This window comes from Microtus ochrogaster, unplaced genomic scaffold (genome assembly GCF_000317375.1).
Source record: "Microtus ochrogaster isolate Prairie Vole_2 unplaced genomic scaffold, MicOch1.0 UNK2, whole genome shotgun sequence".
Classification (NCBI taxonomy): Eukaryota; Metazoa; Chordata; class Mammalia; order Rodentia; family Cricetidae; genus Microtus; species Microtus ochrogaster.
The window spans coordinates 21,613,251-21,626,869 of NW_004949100.1; the positions used below are offsets into that span (position 1 = coordinate 21,613,251).

General features: G+C 49.2%; 1 protein-coding gene across 2 annotated transcripts in view; it reads left to right on the forward strand.

Annotated features, from left to right (window-relative positions):
- Positions 1–10,165, forward strand: part of Gng4 (G protein subunit gamma 4) — a 47,246-nt gene extending 37,081 nt beyond the window's left edge. For both annotated transcript variants that reach the window (XM_026788371.1, XM_005365428.3), the window contains exon 4: positions 7,415–10,165. In XM_026788371.1, the coding sequence (XP_026644172.1) occupies positions 7,415–7,543 (129 nt within the window). In that variant the 3' untranslated portion in view covers positions 7,544–10,165. The remainder of the gene's footprint in view (positions 1–7,414) is intronic.
- The last annotated feature ends 3,454 nt before the right edge of the window (positions 10,166–13,619 follow it).

The window sequence follows — 13,619 nt, forward strand, 5'->3', positions numbered from 1 at the left end:
GGACTCTTTACAAAGAGCAAATATGTTTTATGCCCCCCCTCCCAGTTTCTAAATTCAAACCAGAAAAAAACTGTCTGGTAAGACCTAGGTAAGGATGGTCAGTGATTCTAGAATAAAGATCAGATCAGAAGAGACCAGCCTTAAGGAAACTAAAGAGCAGGGTAGGCCATGTGCTGTCCTTCCAAACAGTGAGTGCATGGGTACAGACCCACAGCAGCCCCAGGGTGACATAGAGCAGGGCAGGCCATGCGCTGTCCTTCGAGACAGTGACTGCATGGGCACAGGACTCACAGCAGCCCCAGGGTGACATAGGGTAGGGTAGGCCATGCTCTGTCCTTCCAAACAGTGACTGCATGGGTACAGGACTCCCAGCAGCCCCAGGGCCACATCTGCTGTGCAGTAGGAGCTGTTGCCACTTGCAGAAGGGAAAACTGGATGGCCTGTGTGGTGTGTGTTCTGCCAATGGGACAAGACCTGACAGTGCCCACAGAGGCTGTCAGGGCTGTGTAGCATGTGCCATGTCCAATCAAGAAGACAGGGAGTGCCAGTGCCCACAGAGGCTGTCAGGGCTGAGTGGTGTGTGCCATGTCCAGTCAGGAGGACAGGGAGTGCCAGTGCCCACAGAGGCTGTCAGGGCTGTGTGGTGTGTGCCATGTCCAGTCAGAAGGACGGGGAGTGTCCGTGCCCACTGAGGCTAAGTCAGGGGCTCATTGCTTTCTCCTAGGGAAAATGAAGCTCCTAGCGAACAAGGCAGGTCCTTGCTGCACTCATCCTTGGCCGTGGTGGCTTGCCTTGCCATGTTAATTCTCTCCTGAGAAAGTGTGCAATGCTTGGATTGTGGCTTTTGGTTGTTTTGTCTTGTTTCCTTTTAGGCAGATCCTTGTCCTTGCCATCTGACCTCAGCCTCCTGAGTATTGGAGTTACAGGGCATCGCCCCAACTAGTGTTTTGGGTTACAGCTTTCTTTGTAGAAAACTAAGAAATCATGAAGACTGAGAGTTTTCCCATCAGATGGACATCTGTCCACCTGTTTGAAGGGTTTGGTTAAAGTCAAGATCCAGGGTGCATGTGGGTCAATTGTAGGCTACACAAGCCGGGGCTTGTTGGTCCGTGGTCCCTGTGGAAAAACAGTGCTCACTGAGGTGAACTTGGTGGTTGGTATTAACCCAGCCCTCACATTTATGCTTCCCAGAGTGCAACCAGCTTTTGATATGGAGGGAAAGCAGTTGTGGTGATGACAATGGCTATCCTTTACCCCTTCCAGATGCTCTGTAGGGGCAAGAGATCCTCCCTCCCTCCGGACAGGATCCCCTGTGCAGCAGAACTCACATCCCCATATGGACCATTCCCCAGTAGCTAGGGATTTCCTTCACAGCTCTGGGAGCTGCGGAAAGCCATGCTGTGCAGCGCTTAGAGACTGTCCTCGGGGGCTGGTGTGTTGGGCTCAACTATGTCCGAGTTTGGAAAGAAGAAAAGCACAGGAATTCGCTCAGGATTCAGAGGCAAGATACATACGTGTGATGTCCCAAGGGTCCCTGTGGGACTAAGGGCATGCGGTAGCCTCTGTTGGAGTGTGCACGGGGTCTGATCTTAGAGTAGATACCATTGCTACATGCTGGTTAAGCCTGACTGCACTCTTAACCCTGTCACGGCTTTGTTTTCTGGGGGTGGAGGGAAGAACAGACAAAGCCCACCAAGATGCTCTCCATCGATTGATTCTATGTTGTTCAGTAGACCAGGACTGCTGAGAAGTAGGTGCCCTCTTGGCTTCGGATGCACAGGAAAAGTGCAGTGGGTGTCACAGCGAGAGTAGTAATTATGTCATCTGTCTTGTCATGGAATGTGACTGTAGTAATTGCAACATTTTCTCCCGTCATTGAAGCCGGTAATTATAGTGCAACCAACAGCATTATGCTAACTTGGGCTGTTTTAATCACCTCTTTTACTCTGAAATGCAATGGGAAAATTCCACAGTTGCTCCCAGGCTCCCCATTTCTCTGAGCATCTGCTGTCTTAGAACCCTAACAGCTGGGTGCTGAGGTGGGAGGCAGGGATGCTCAGGGCAGCTCAGCCCAGTGATCTCGATGGCTCAGTAAGAAAGCATCAGCAAGAAGGCAGTTGTCAGTTTTTCTCCCACGATAAAATTTTATCTTTGAGATTATCTGCTTTGTTTCAGAAGCAGCAGATGTTTTGGCATCTGGCACTGTCTGCCACCCATATCTTGCAGGAAGGGAAACCTTAAGCCACAAAAATCAATCTAATTCTAATTAAGAAAAACCTCCTTCGGCCCTGGCTGGCGGCAGTTAGGCCGATTAAGGCTGGGATGGAACACTGTGGGCCAGGGTATTACTGTCTTCATGGCTATGACAAAAATACCTGATGAACCAACATAGGGAAGAGCTCATGGTTTGCAGACCCAGCCCATCAGGATGGAAAGGCACGGCAGGAGCATGAAGCAGCTGGTCACGTCGTGTTAGCAGTTGGGAAGCAGAGAGAGACCAAGGCTGGAACCAGCTCCTGTTCTCTTTTCTGTTCAGTCTAGGACCCCAGTTTGTGGTAGAGTACCACTCAGTCTGGCTCACCCCACCTCAGTCAAACCTCTCTGGAAACACCCTCATAGACACACCTCTGGGTGTGTTTCCTCTGTGATTCTAAATTATAACCCCCACAGCCATGATGGCATCTTTCGTGTGTAATGTTCCACGCCTGAAAACAGTCTTTACTGTGTTTATTGTCTCTAAACACAGTGTAGTGAGCACTGGCAGATATTCAAGGTGCTTTGCTTATACTGACAGAAATAGACTTTGGACGGACACTGTTGTGTGAACTGAGGGGGCCTTGTTGAGGTAGAAATTCCCTTGATCAAAATGATTGACACTGCATTAGATGCGCCTAGGCTAAGTAGGTCATTCTTTACAGTGTAATTGTTTGAGCAAAAGGTAAGTCCAGTAAAGAATTGGGAATTAGCAGAGCATAGTCAGAAGATGAAATAAGATGATTTGTTGGGAGTGTAGAATGACTAGGGGAGCCACGTGTGAACCACCCTTTCCTCCTGGGATCCTTAGACCACCATCCCTGACCTCGGGTTTTTTGTTCGAATCCATGCTCTGCAGCTGTAACAGAATTCCACGGTTGGAAAATAGAAGATGGGGGAGAAGGAAGGAGAAAGAAAGGAAAGGAAGGAAAGACTGGAAGGGAAGCAGGGAGGGAGGACAAAGGAAGGAGGACGGAGGGAAGGAAGGTGTTTTCTAGCTATGGAGCTAGAAGTCTAAGAGTAAGGAACTGTGCCAGGCAGGGTCCCTGAGCTGTGTCATAGCGTGGTGGGGAGGCAAGGCAGGAGAAAATGCAGGCTAACCTCTCCTCCCTGTCAGGAGCTCAGTCCTGCAGTAACATTGGAGCCTGTTGGGAGGGGTCACGTGATCCATTTGTGAGCACCCTAAACTTTTCGAGTGTTGAAACTCACTTTCAAAATGCAACAACCATGTGTGAGCCATTCTGAGTCCAACAACCATGTGTCACTAATTCTGAGTCCATCAACCATGTGTCAGTCATTCTGAGTCCAACAACCATGTGTCAGCAGTTGTGAGTCCAGCTAGAAAACTGGCATAGTGTGGAGCCAACCCAGGTCTACACTCTTGTGCTCATACACCAAGTGCCTCTCCCTGTACTGAGTCTACCTCTGCAGATTCTGTTGGGCCATTCAGGTGTGCAAATGGTATTCCATCCATAAGTGCAGTTATGGCTGAATAGATGCAGCTACAGTCTGAAAAAAAACAGCTGAAAAAGAGGCAACCTAATAGCCAGGTGGTGGTAGGTACATGCCTTTCTTCCCAGCACCAGGGAGGAAAAGGCATCTCTATGAGTTCGAGGCCAGCCCGGTCTACAAAGTGTGTTCCAGGATAGCCAAGGCTACACAGAGAAACCCTGTCTCCAAAAATACCACCAAAAAAAAAAAAAAAAAAAAGAGGCGATCTAAGAACAACATTTTCTCTTAAGAGGAACAAGATGGCATCAAGTATAGCCTCACCTTTGTGACAGAACTGCGAAAACTTCTGGATAGAACCAGATAGAACCTGCTCCAGAGCTGGGTGGTAGAGACGCCCAGCATAATTGCCAGGTGTCGCAGACACGGGGGTGAGAGAGGAGCTTGGATCTTGCACCTTGGATCTTCCTCCAGGCGCACACATACACACACACACACACAACACACACACACACAGTGTGTGCTGCTGGTTTCTTTTTGTTGTTTTGTTGTTTTTGTTTTTGTTTGTTTGTTCGAGACAGGGTTTTTCTGAACCTTTGGAGCCTGCCCTGGAACTAGCTCTTGTAGACCAGGCTGGCCTCAAACTCACAGAGATCTGCCTGCCTCTGCCTCCTGAGTGCTAGGATTAAAGGTGTGCATCGCCACCACCACCCAGCACTGCTGGTTTCATATAAAGGTAAAGTGGTCAAGGGGCAGGAAAGCTGCCCTGGTTGCCCTGGTTACTCACAAGCCAGCTGCAGGTCAGCAGCTGGATTGTGCACAAAGGTAACTGCCCACGGCCAGTCCTCTGCCTCCACAGCTGTGACTCTGCTTCAACAGATGTCTGTGGTGGCTTTGTCATTTCTGAGTCTTCTTGCTTGGCTCTAGTGTCTTGGTTTACCCCTGGCATCTTCTCAATTAGCTCAGCAACTAGACAGATGCTCAGTAAACAGTTCCTGGATGAGATAAAAGGTATAATAACAGGGTCATTTTGGGGGACGGCGGAATGACCAAAGGGGCCAGTTTGAACTCTTGCCTCCTGGGTTTGTTGGATCTGCATCCCTGACCTTGGGCTTCTTGTCCTGCCTCTATTCCAAAACTTGTATGTGATCTTGGGCAAGGAACTCACCTTCTCTGACCTCCGGATTAGTGACATCAAGGGGTGTTTTATGTCTAAGCTTGCTTTACCTGTAGTCTGTGGTTCTGCCTTTAATAGCATAGTTGGCTTTTTAAATCATAACTAACTGCACATTCGAGATGGGAATTTCCCAGGGGAAGGCCAAGTTTGCATGTTTAGCCATGACAAGGGATGGGAGTATGAGGCACAGAGACGACTCTGATGGACGCACAGATCAGGAGTCACACAGTGAGGGACATAGCTGTGGCACAGAAAGAGAGGACCTGAGTGCACATGCCTGCTCTAAAGTTCAAAGTAAATGCCGATTTCTTCCTGTTAGTCATACTCACCTCTACCAGGATGAAAAGCTGTCTCTGTCCGGCTACAGCCACCAGTGAGGGAAGGCAGTTCGTCTACCCAACCGTCCCTCTGGCAACCCCTGGGATCCCCACCTCTGTCCTTCACTGCAGGAGACTCCCAGAGGAGTCCACTTGGGCCTGTTGGACCTGGCCATCATGCCCTCTCATCAGCTGACCGGTTTTCCTTTTCCCATTAACTGTTTTTCTTTTTTTTTTTTTCAGGATATTTATTTTTTATTATTTTTTTTATTGAGAAAAGGAAAAAAAAGAAAAAAAGTTTCCCCCTCCTCCCAGCCTCCCATTTCCCTCCCCCTCCTCCCACCCTTCTCCCCCTCCCCCCACTCCTCTCCCCCTCCCTCTCCAGTCCAAAGAGCAGTCAGGGTTCCCTGCCCTGTGGAAAGTCCAAGGTCCTCCCCCCTCTGTCCATGTCTAGGAAGGTGAACATCCAAACTGACTAGGCTCCCACAAAGCCAGAACATGTATGGGGTTTTGATCCTACTACATGTTCTGGCTTTAACTGTTTTTCTTAATGCCGGCAAAATACCTAACAAAGCCCCGGGGAAGGCAGGGTTTATTTCCAGGAAGAAAGAGTGATACAAACAGATTCTTTCTCATTCCACACTCCCAGCAAACATAGCATTTGTCAGGATTGGACTGGACTCACCCACTCAATGTATAGTTATTTTCTTTGAGAGAAAACAAAACAAAAAAAAAAGTCAACTTGTGTTTGCGGGCATTACCTGTAGGAATCGGGATACCACAGACACAGACAGGTCTGGGCTGAAAAATCAACAACAACAACAAAAAAAAAATTCTAAAGATCGAAGGTGGAAAAACTCCAAAGCAGGTTTTGTGGCTGGCTAGGAAGGGGGCCTTAGGATATTCTCCCCTCACTTCTTGTGATGGCCAATTTCAGTTTATCGGCGTGACTACATCTGGAATCAACTAAGACCCAAACAGTGAGGAATTTTCTTGAGTAGATCTTTTGAGGTGGGAAGACCCCATCCCAAGTCTGGATCATTCGAGGTCAGGAATACCCACCCTAAGTCTGGGCCACACCTGCTGGCGGCAGAATTTAAAGGACACAGCATCACCCTCTCTGTGAGCACCCGGCTCCTTATCTGGACTCAAACTGGGGAAGTTTGCGATACAGTTTCCACGTGTTGATCAAGAAAAGTCTGGAAGGAAAACAGAAGAGAGGGCTCCTGGTCAGTAGCAGCCTGTCTGTAGGGAGCAGCTGCCTGTCACTAGAAGAGGTGACCTTGAGCTAGTGAGGGGACTCAGCAGGTGAAGAGGAGTCCCGTGAAAGCCTGAGGACCTGATTTTGTTCCCTGGAGCCCAGGTGAAAATGGGAGGGTGGAACTGACTCCACAAAGACATTGTTCTCAGACTTCTGCATGTGTGCGCCCACTCCCTTCCCGGTGTGTGCATTAGTACATTATGTACTAATATAATAATATTATATAATAATAAATGCATTTTGTATGATGAGAGCTTATAAAGCAGAGCTTAATAGCGGGGCTGTGGAAGGGGACAGAGTATCCTTCCTTGTTTGGCCATGAGAGTAGATTGTAGAAAAACCAATACTAAGAAGTACAATCAGCCTGGCTGGGCTAGGAATAGCTTCTATGTTGTTCTCACAGAAATGGCTTTGCAGGGGCTGGAGAGATGGCTCAGTGGTTAAGAGCATTGCCTGCTCTTCCAAAGGTCCTGAGTTCAATTCCCAGCAACCACATGGTGGCTCACAATCTGTAATCAGGTCTGGTGCCCTCTTCTGGCCTATAGCCATACACACAGATAGAATATTGTATACATAATAAATAAATAAATATTTTTTAAAAAAAGAAATGGCTTTGCAGAGTCTCTGGGAGTTTGCTCTGCTCTGTTTTCTCTGTTCACTTGTCGAAGGTGGGATCGAGTCCATGCTGGGCAAGAGCACTACTTCTGAGCCACTGAGCTACCCCCTCAGCATGTTCTCAGCTCTCTGGACCATGACCTTGCACTGTAGGGCAGTGAGTCCTTATGGCATCTTCCAAACCCATCACCTCGCTTCTACCCAAACCCGCCGGCCCCTGGCGTTGTTTGATCTTGCGCACCATTCGGCCTGACTCTGGCCATGGCCACTCTTCCTGTGGACCTCAGCCTGGACCCACTCTGTGAACGCCTTTAACCACGCACCTGTGCTGTGTCCCCACAGGTCTCCCAAGCAGCCTCGGACCTCCTGGCCTACTGTGAAGCCCACGTGCGGGAGGACCCCCTCATCATCCCAGTGCCTGCCTCGGAAAACCCCTTCCGGGAGAAGAAGTTCTTCTGCACCATTCTTTAACGCCCGTGGTGACGAAGATGCAGCAGGCTCTTTCCTGCAGTAAAAAGTCCCGTGTAGAGATGTGCACGCTCCCGTGTAGAGGCATGCCACCCACACGCACCCCATCTCTGTTCGACCAATCGTCATCTGGGCTCATCTCGGTTTACCATATTTCCTTCATGATACCGTTTCTTTTTTTTTATTTCATTTTTGTTATTTCCTTACACAGAGAAGAAAACAGTCATTTTTATAGCCAATAACAAATGTGCCATGTAAAAGTGTGGATTTAAGGGTATACAGTTTTTAAATATTCATTCCCAACTGTAGATATATCCAGTTAATAAATTTCAGTGTAACTCATTGAAACCAAAACCATGCCCAAGTGTCTCCCAAGCACTGTGATTCAGTATCAAACGAGAGCCTATCGGCCAGCCACACGTGAGGGCGAGGTCTCTTTCTCCTCTGGCATCTCTGTCAGGGGCCGTGTGCCAGGCCCTGTCTATGGCTAATGTCTCCACCTGCTTCTCACCGAACATTCCAGAGCTGATGTTTCTGAAAAACGCATTTGTGGTATAGACACCCAGGCAGCCTTGACTGTAGATACTCACAGGACAGCCCCACTGGCCACCGCCTCAGTCCAAATGCCACTCTTCCTGCTTGCTTCCTCCTGCTTGGTGTCTCTAGTAAGGCGAGGAGTGCAGTTCTGGCCCCTCTGGAATCTCAGCAGAATCCTCCCTGCCCTGAGAGAGTGGATCAGAGTGAGTCAGAGTGAGTCGCGTTGCCGCTCACCGATCTGAGACATGACGGATGCTAACATCGCCGCTCTAACCATAAACATTACAGGGTGGGTCTGGCTTAGAGACCGAGTATCCGGGGGACAGAGAAATGACGCTTGCTCAAGGCTGCAGACAGAGTGTCGGCAAACCACAACTTCCATATGTGGGTAGCTCATCCCTAAAGCTCTTCCTGAACCCCTGAAGTGTGGCCGCCTGTTGCGGGTGTACAGCACCATAAACAATACCTAACTAACTGCACGCCAGGAAGGAAGCAAACACATTTGCCCACCAACTGGCTGTCCCCTCTCTCCCACCTTTGCTGGGAGAAGTCTCACCAACCTTGATTCTGGCCATGTGTGATAGATGATATGTGGGTTCTCCAAGACCAGATAGCAGTAAACCCTGGGGGTTCCCAGCACAAGGTTGTGGGCCCCACCTAGAGTACCCCCCTGCCCTCCTGATAAAGGCACGGCTGCTGAGGTCTAGTGGGGACGTTTGCTTTGTAGATATTTGGAAATTGCCGCTCCTCTGGCTCTCGGAGAGGCTTGCTGTGCTGCTGGGCAAGCCGTTGTGTGCCAAGCTGTGACAAACAGCAAACTGCAGACAATGTTAATCACCCCTCTTGCTCTTCTGCCAGGGCAGAAACTACGTAAGGCTCTGATTATCCTTGAAAACCAATATATGCTAGATGACAGCCTGTAATGTTGGGAAGAGTATGTGACTTCATAGATACCATGCTTCTGATGAGGAGGAATGTAAAAATGTCATTTTATTATATTATCATGGGTTTGTGCCTTGCTACCCTCTCAGCTTTTGTGGAAACCGTTCTAAGTTTTGCTGCTGTACATGAGATAAGACGCTAAGATTCCGTGAGGTTTGGTTGGGCTATAACAAGATCTCTGTGGCCCATGTTGGCATCATTAACCTGACAGAGTACGTCATGATCCGCAAAAGCCCAGGAAGTGGGACAGCACCAAGCCTGGCAAAATAGATCGGAAGAAGAGTGTGCTTTAGTCTCCTGCCAAACTGTCTCTGTTCTACTGTCCCCCGTTTCCAGCCATCTTTCTTACATCCTCCTGTGGATGGTGTGTCCACTAGTAACTGTCCCAGGAAGACACTCCCGTGCCACACCGGGGATCCATTGAGCCTTCTCACCCCCAACTTCTCTCTATTTATCCCCAGACTTGGTTTTTTTTTGTTTTTTTTTTTTTTTGTTTTTCGAGACAAGGTTTCTCTGTGGCTTTGGAGCCTGTCCTGGAACTAGCTCTGTAGACCAGGCTTATCCCCAGACTTGTTAACTGCCAGAGTCTCTGAGATCCATCCAGTAAACTCATTATTCCATGAAATTTCCTCATTTGGATGCAAATGTTGTGTGACCTCAACTCCACTCCTGAGTAAAAACTCGACAAACATGTGTACATACCGTCAGAAGGAATGTGCTGGAGTGTCCATGGAAGCCCTGGTCATAGTCACCCCTAAGCAGAAGGCCCCTTATGCCCGTGTTGAAGGGCTAAGCTGATGAGGGTCATTCCCATGGTGGTCTCAGCTCCACCCACAGCTCACTGAGAGGCTTGCTGGCCTGGTGGGGAAACTGAGAGCAGGCAAGCCCAAGCCTACCGTTCCGTTTTCACACAGCACAGGCCGGCAGGCCAACCCATGCTGATTCAAGGAGGAACAGTAGCTGCTCTCAAAGGGGCAACAGAGGGGCCCACGAGAGGCTTCTGGAACGTTCTGTCTCTGTATCTAGCTGCCTGTCATCTTGATATGTCTAGTTTGTGAAAGCTCTCCCGGCTGTCTCCTTTCGGGTGCTTTTCTGTACGTGTGTGATACTTCAATAAAAAGTTGGGTTTTGTGACTACCAACCGGATCCCTTTGTTGGGTTTTTATTTCTCCTTCTTTGGCTCTTTATTCAACATTTGGTTCCTCTTTACATGTCCTTAATAACATGACATTAAATAACTCCCGTCATTAGCAGGACACTTTAAGGGTGTGTTTGACAACATTTTGAATACAAAATGCTCGTAATCACCAGCCGTCTGGCTGGAGAACCGGCTGCTGGCGGCGCACAGGTGCTGTGCCCTGGGATTTGTGGGCACCACGTGTCTCCCACTGAGTGGCGGAGGTGACATCCTCAGCCATTCCTGCCTGTCACCCTCAGGAACGAAGGGGCAGGATGGTCTTCAGGAAGCCAGATAATTACAGCAACCTCCAGAGCAAGAGAGCAGGGACCCTGATCCCGTGGCGATAAGGATTGACACACAGGCAAGGAGAGCAGGTGCTGTATGCTTCTCCTTGACTCTGCTTCCATTGAGGGCTCCCCTTGCTGCCACCCTGGCATGTCTGAGCTCCGCAGGGCCTCTGCTGTTCCCAGGGAGATCAGAAAGCAGCTTCCGGCTGACCCCACCACCCCTCACAGCAATTGAAAGGTTTTGCCTTTGATGCTGAGCTCTTGCCAGTGCCTGAGGAAGCCAGGAGTTGTCGGCACCCCCACCAGCCTCTGAAAGCCGAGGCTGTGGCTGGAGAAGAACAGGGCTGTGGCAGTGGCTTGGCCAGAGTTTATTTACAATGGCACCCAAGACCAAAGGCAGCCCCACTTCCGGTCCTCTCCCGAGCCGAGCACCTTCTCTACCCAGAGCGGCAGTGGTGGCAGATGAGCTGCTGTCAACCCAGGTTTCACACTTCTGGGTATGAGTGTGGATGGCCCAGTGACAGCTCTGCCTGTCATGCCCTGACATTTGTTAGGGTCTTTTTAATTACTGTCTCTCATTGAACCTGGAGCTCACCGTTTTGGATAAAATGTCTGGCCAGCAGCCCCAGAATCGCTCCGTCTCCCTCCCTCCTTCCCACCAAGCTGAGGTTCCAGACGTTTGCCATTGCCCCCCACTTTAGTAAAGGTGCTGGAGCCCCAAATGCTGTTCCTCAAGCTGGACCAGCGAGCATTTTCCTCACTGAGCCACCTCCTCCAGCCCCTCCATTTTTTGGTTTTTAATCAAACTCCTATGTTTGATTCTGCTTTGGTTATGTTTTGCTAGCTTGTGACATTTCCAGACCCATTCGTGATAATTGACCATAAACCGTTGTCCTAATTCCATGGCTCCAAAGACTTCTCCGTCATGGGGCACCTCCTGTGGCCTGCTCTCTCTGCCATGGGCCTACTCTCCAGTGCTCTGTCCTACCTCCTGTAACCGTGTGCTCCTCCACGCTGCCATTACTCGGGGTCACCTGGCACATGAGAGCCCCTCTGTAAGTGTCATCTGCGGCAGGACTCAGTGAGAGTGCTTGCCTAGCACGGTCTGTAGCTCTGCCCCCACAATGAGAAAAGGTGTGACCGTTACTCCTGGTTCAATACCAGGCTCCAAGTTTCCATTATCTTTTTGTAAAAAGATCTTTTTTATTTTTTTCTTCTTTTTTTCCATATGTTTTCTTCTTGTGACTTAAGTATTGGGGGGAATTTCATACATGAGTACTGTATTCATATCATGTCTACCTCTTCTTCTTCCCCCCTCCAGCTCCTCCCACTTTCTTTCAAATCACTTACCTTTTCTTTGTTATTGTTGCATAGGTAGATGGTTGGGGGGGTAGATGGATGGATGGATGGATGGATGGATGGATGGATGGATGGATGGATGGACGGACAGACGTACAGACAGATGGATGGACGGATGAATGGATGGACGGACGGATGGACGGACGGACGGATGTATGGACGGACGGATGGATGGACGGATGGACGGACGGACGGATACAAGTTCAATCTGCAGAATCCATTTACTGATGTCCTCTGTCTGTGTGTTTCGGGCTAACCACTTAGGACTGGATAACTTTTCAGGCTCATCCTTGGAGAAGTCTGATTCTTGCTCACTGGGCAGCCATTACTATTTGCCTGAAGCTCTTCACCCGGGTGTGGGCTTGTGGGAATTCTCCATCCTTACTGGCATATTAACTGGTGTTGCCATTGTGCTGGCCTTTTTTAGGCAACCCTTGCTGAGATTTCATGTATGTAGCTCCCCTGTCATATACAGAAGATACAACTACCTCACAGCAGATTTCCTGTTCCCCCGTCTATCTCACAATCTTTCCAACCCTACTTCTTTTTTTAAATTTTTTATATTTTTTTACTCTCTCCCCTCCTCCCATTCCCTCCGCACACCCTCCCACCCCACCCCCATCAAATCCTCAGAGAGGATAAGGCACATTGCTTTGGGGAAGGTCCAAGGCCCTCCATACTATATCTAGGCTGAGCAAGGTATCCATCCAAAGAGAATAGGATCCCAAAAAGCCAGGACATGTAGTAGGGATAAATCCTGGTGCCACTGCCCAGTGCCTCTCAGTCTGCCCTAACCATGCATCTGTCAACCACATTCAGAGGGACTAGTTTGGTCCTATGCTTGTTCCTTCCAGTCCGGCTGGAGTTGGTGAGCTTCCATTAGCTCAGGTAAACTGTTTCAGTGGGTGAACCCATCATGGTCTTGACCTCTTTGCTCATATTCTCACTCCTTCCACTCTTCAACTGGACTTTGGGAGCTCAGTCCAGTGCTCTGATGTGGGTCTCTGCCTCTGTTTCCAGTTGCTGGATGAAGGTTCTATGGTGATATTTAAGATAACCATCAATTGACTATAGGGCAAGTCAAGATCGGCCCCCTCTCCTCTATTGGTTAGGGTCTTAGGTGGGGTTATCCTTGTGGATTCCTGGGAATTTCTCTAGAACCAGGTTTCTGCTCACCCTATAAGGCCTCCCTCAATCAAGGTATCTCTTTCCTTGCTCTCATCTCTGTCCTTCCTCCATCTCGACTATCCCATTCCCTCAAGTTCTTGTCACCCCTTCTCTTCTCTCCCCTCCTCTTCCCCTTCTACCCTCCCTTCTATGATGTTCCCTGTAGGACTGTAGGTGAAGGGGTTGCGTTGTAGATATACCAGCTCGGCCTGGGCACCCCACGGCCAGTTGTTCTCTACATTTTGAACGGTTGTGGCTTTCTATAATGGTTCCTGAACGCTGTAAAAGGAAGCTTCTTTGATGGGGGTGAGTGCTGCACTCATCCATAGGTACGCGGTAAGCATTTAGAATGTAGGTAGTAAACAGACTGATTTGAAAAGTGGCAGTCACAGGTTCCTCTCTAGCCATGGTAGCTGGCTAAGTTTACAGTTCTAGGCATGCATTCCCGATCCTATTGAGCAGACATTAAGTAGCACTAGATGGCTGTTGGCCATTATTAACTGACTGAATCGTAAAGCAAATGGGTCCACACCACCACCATACTGCCTATTGTTACACTAGGAGTTTAAGAGCTGAAAGATGGGGCCCAGATGTACACACACACACA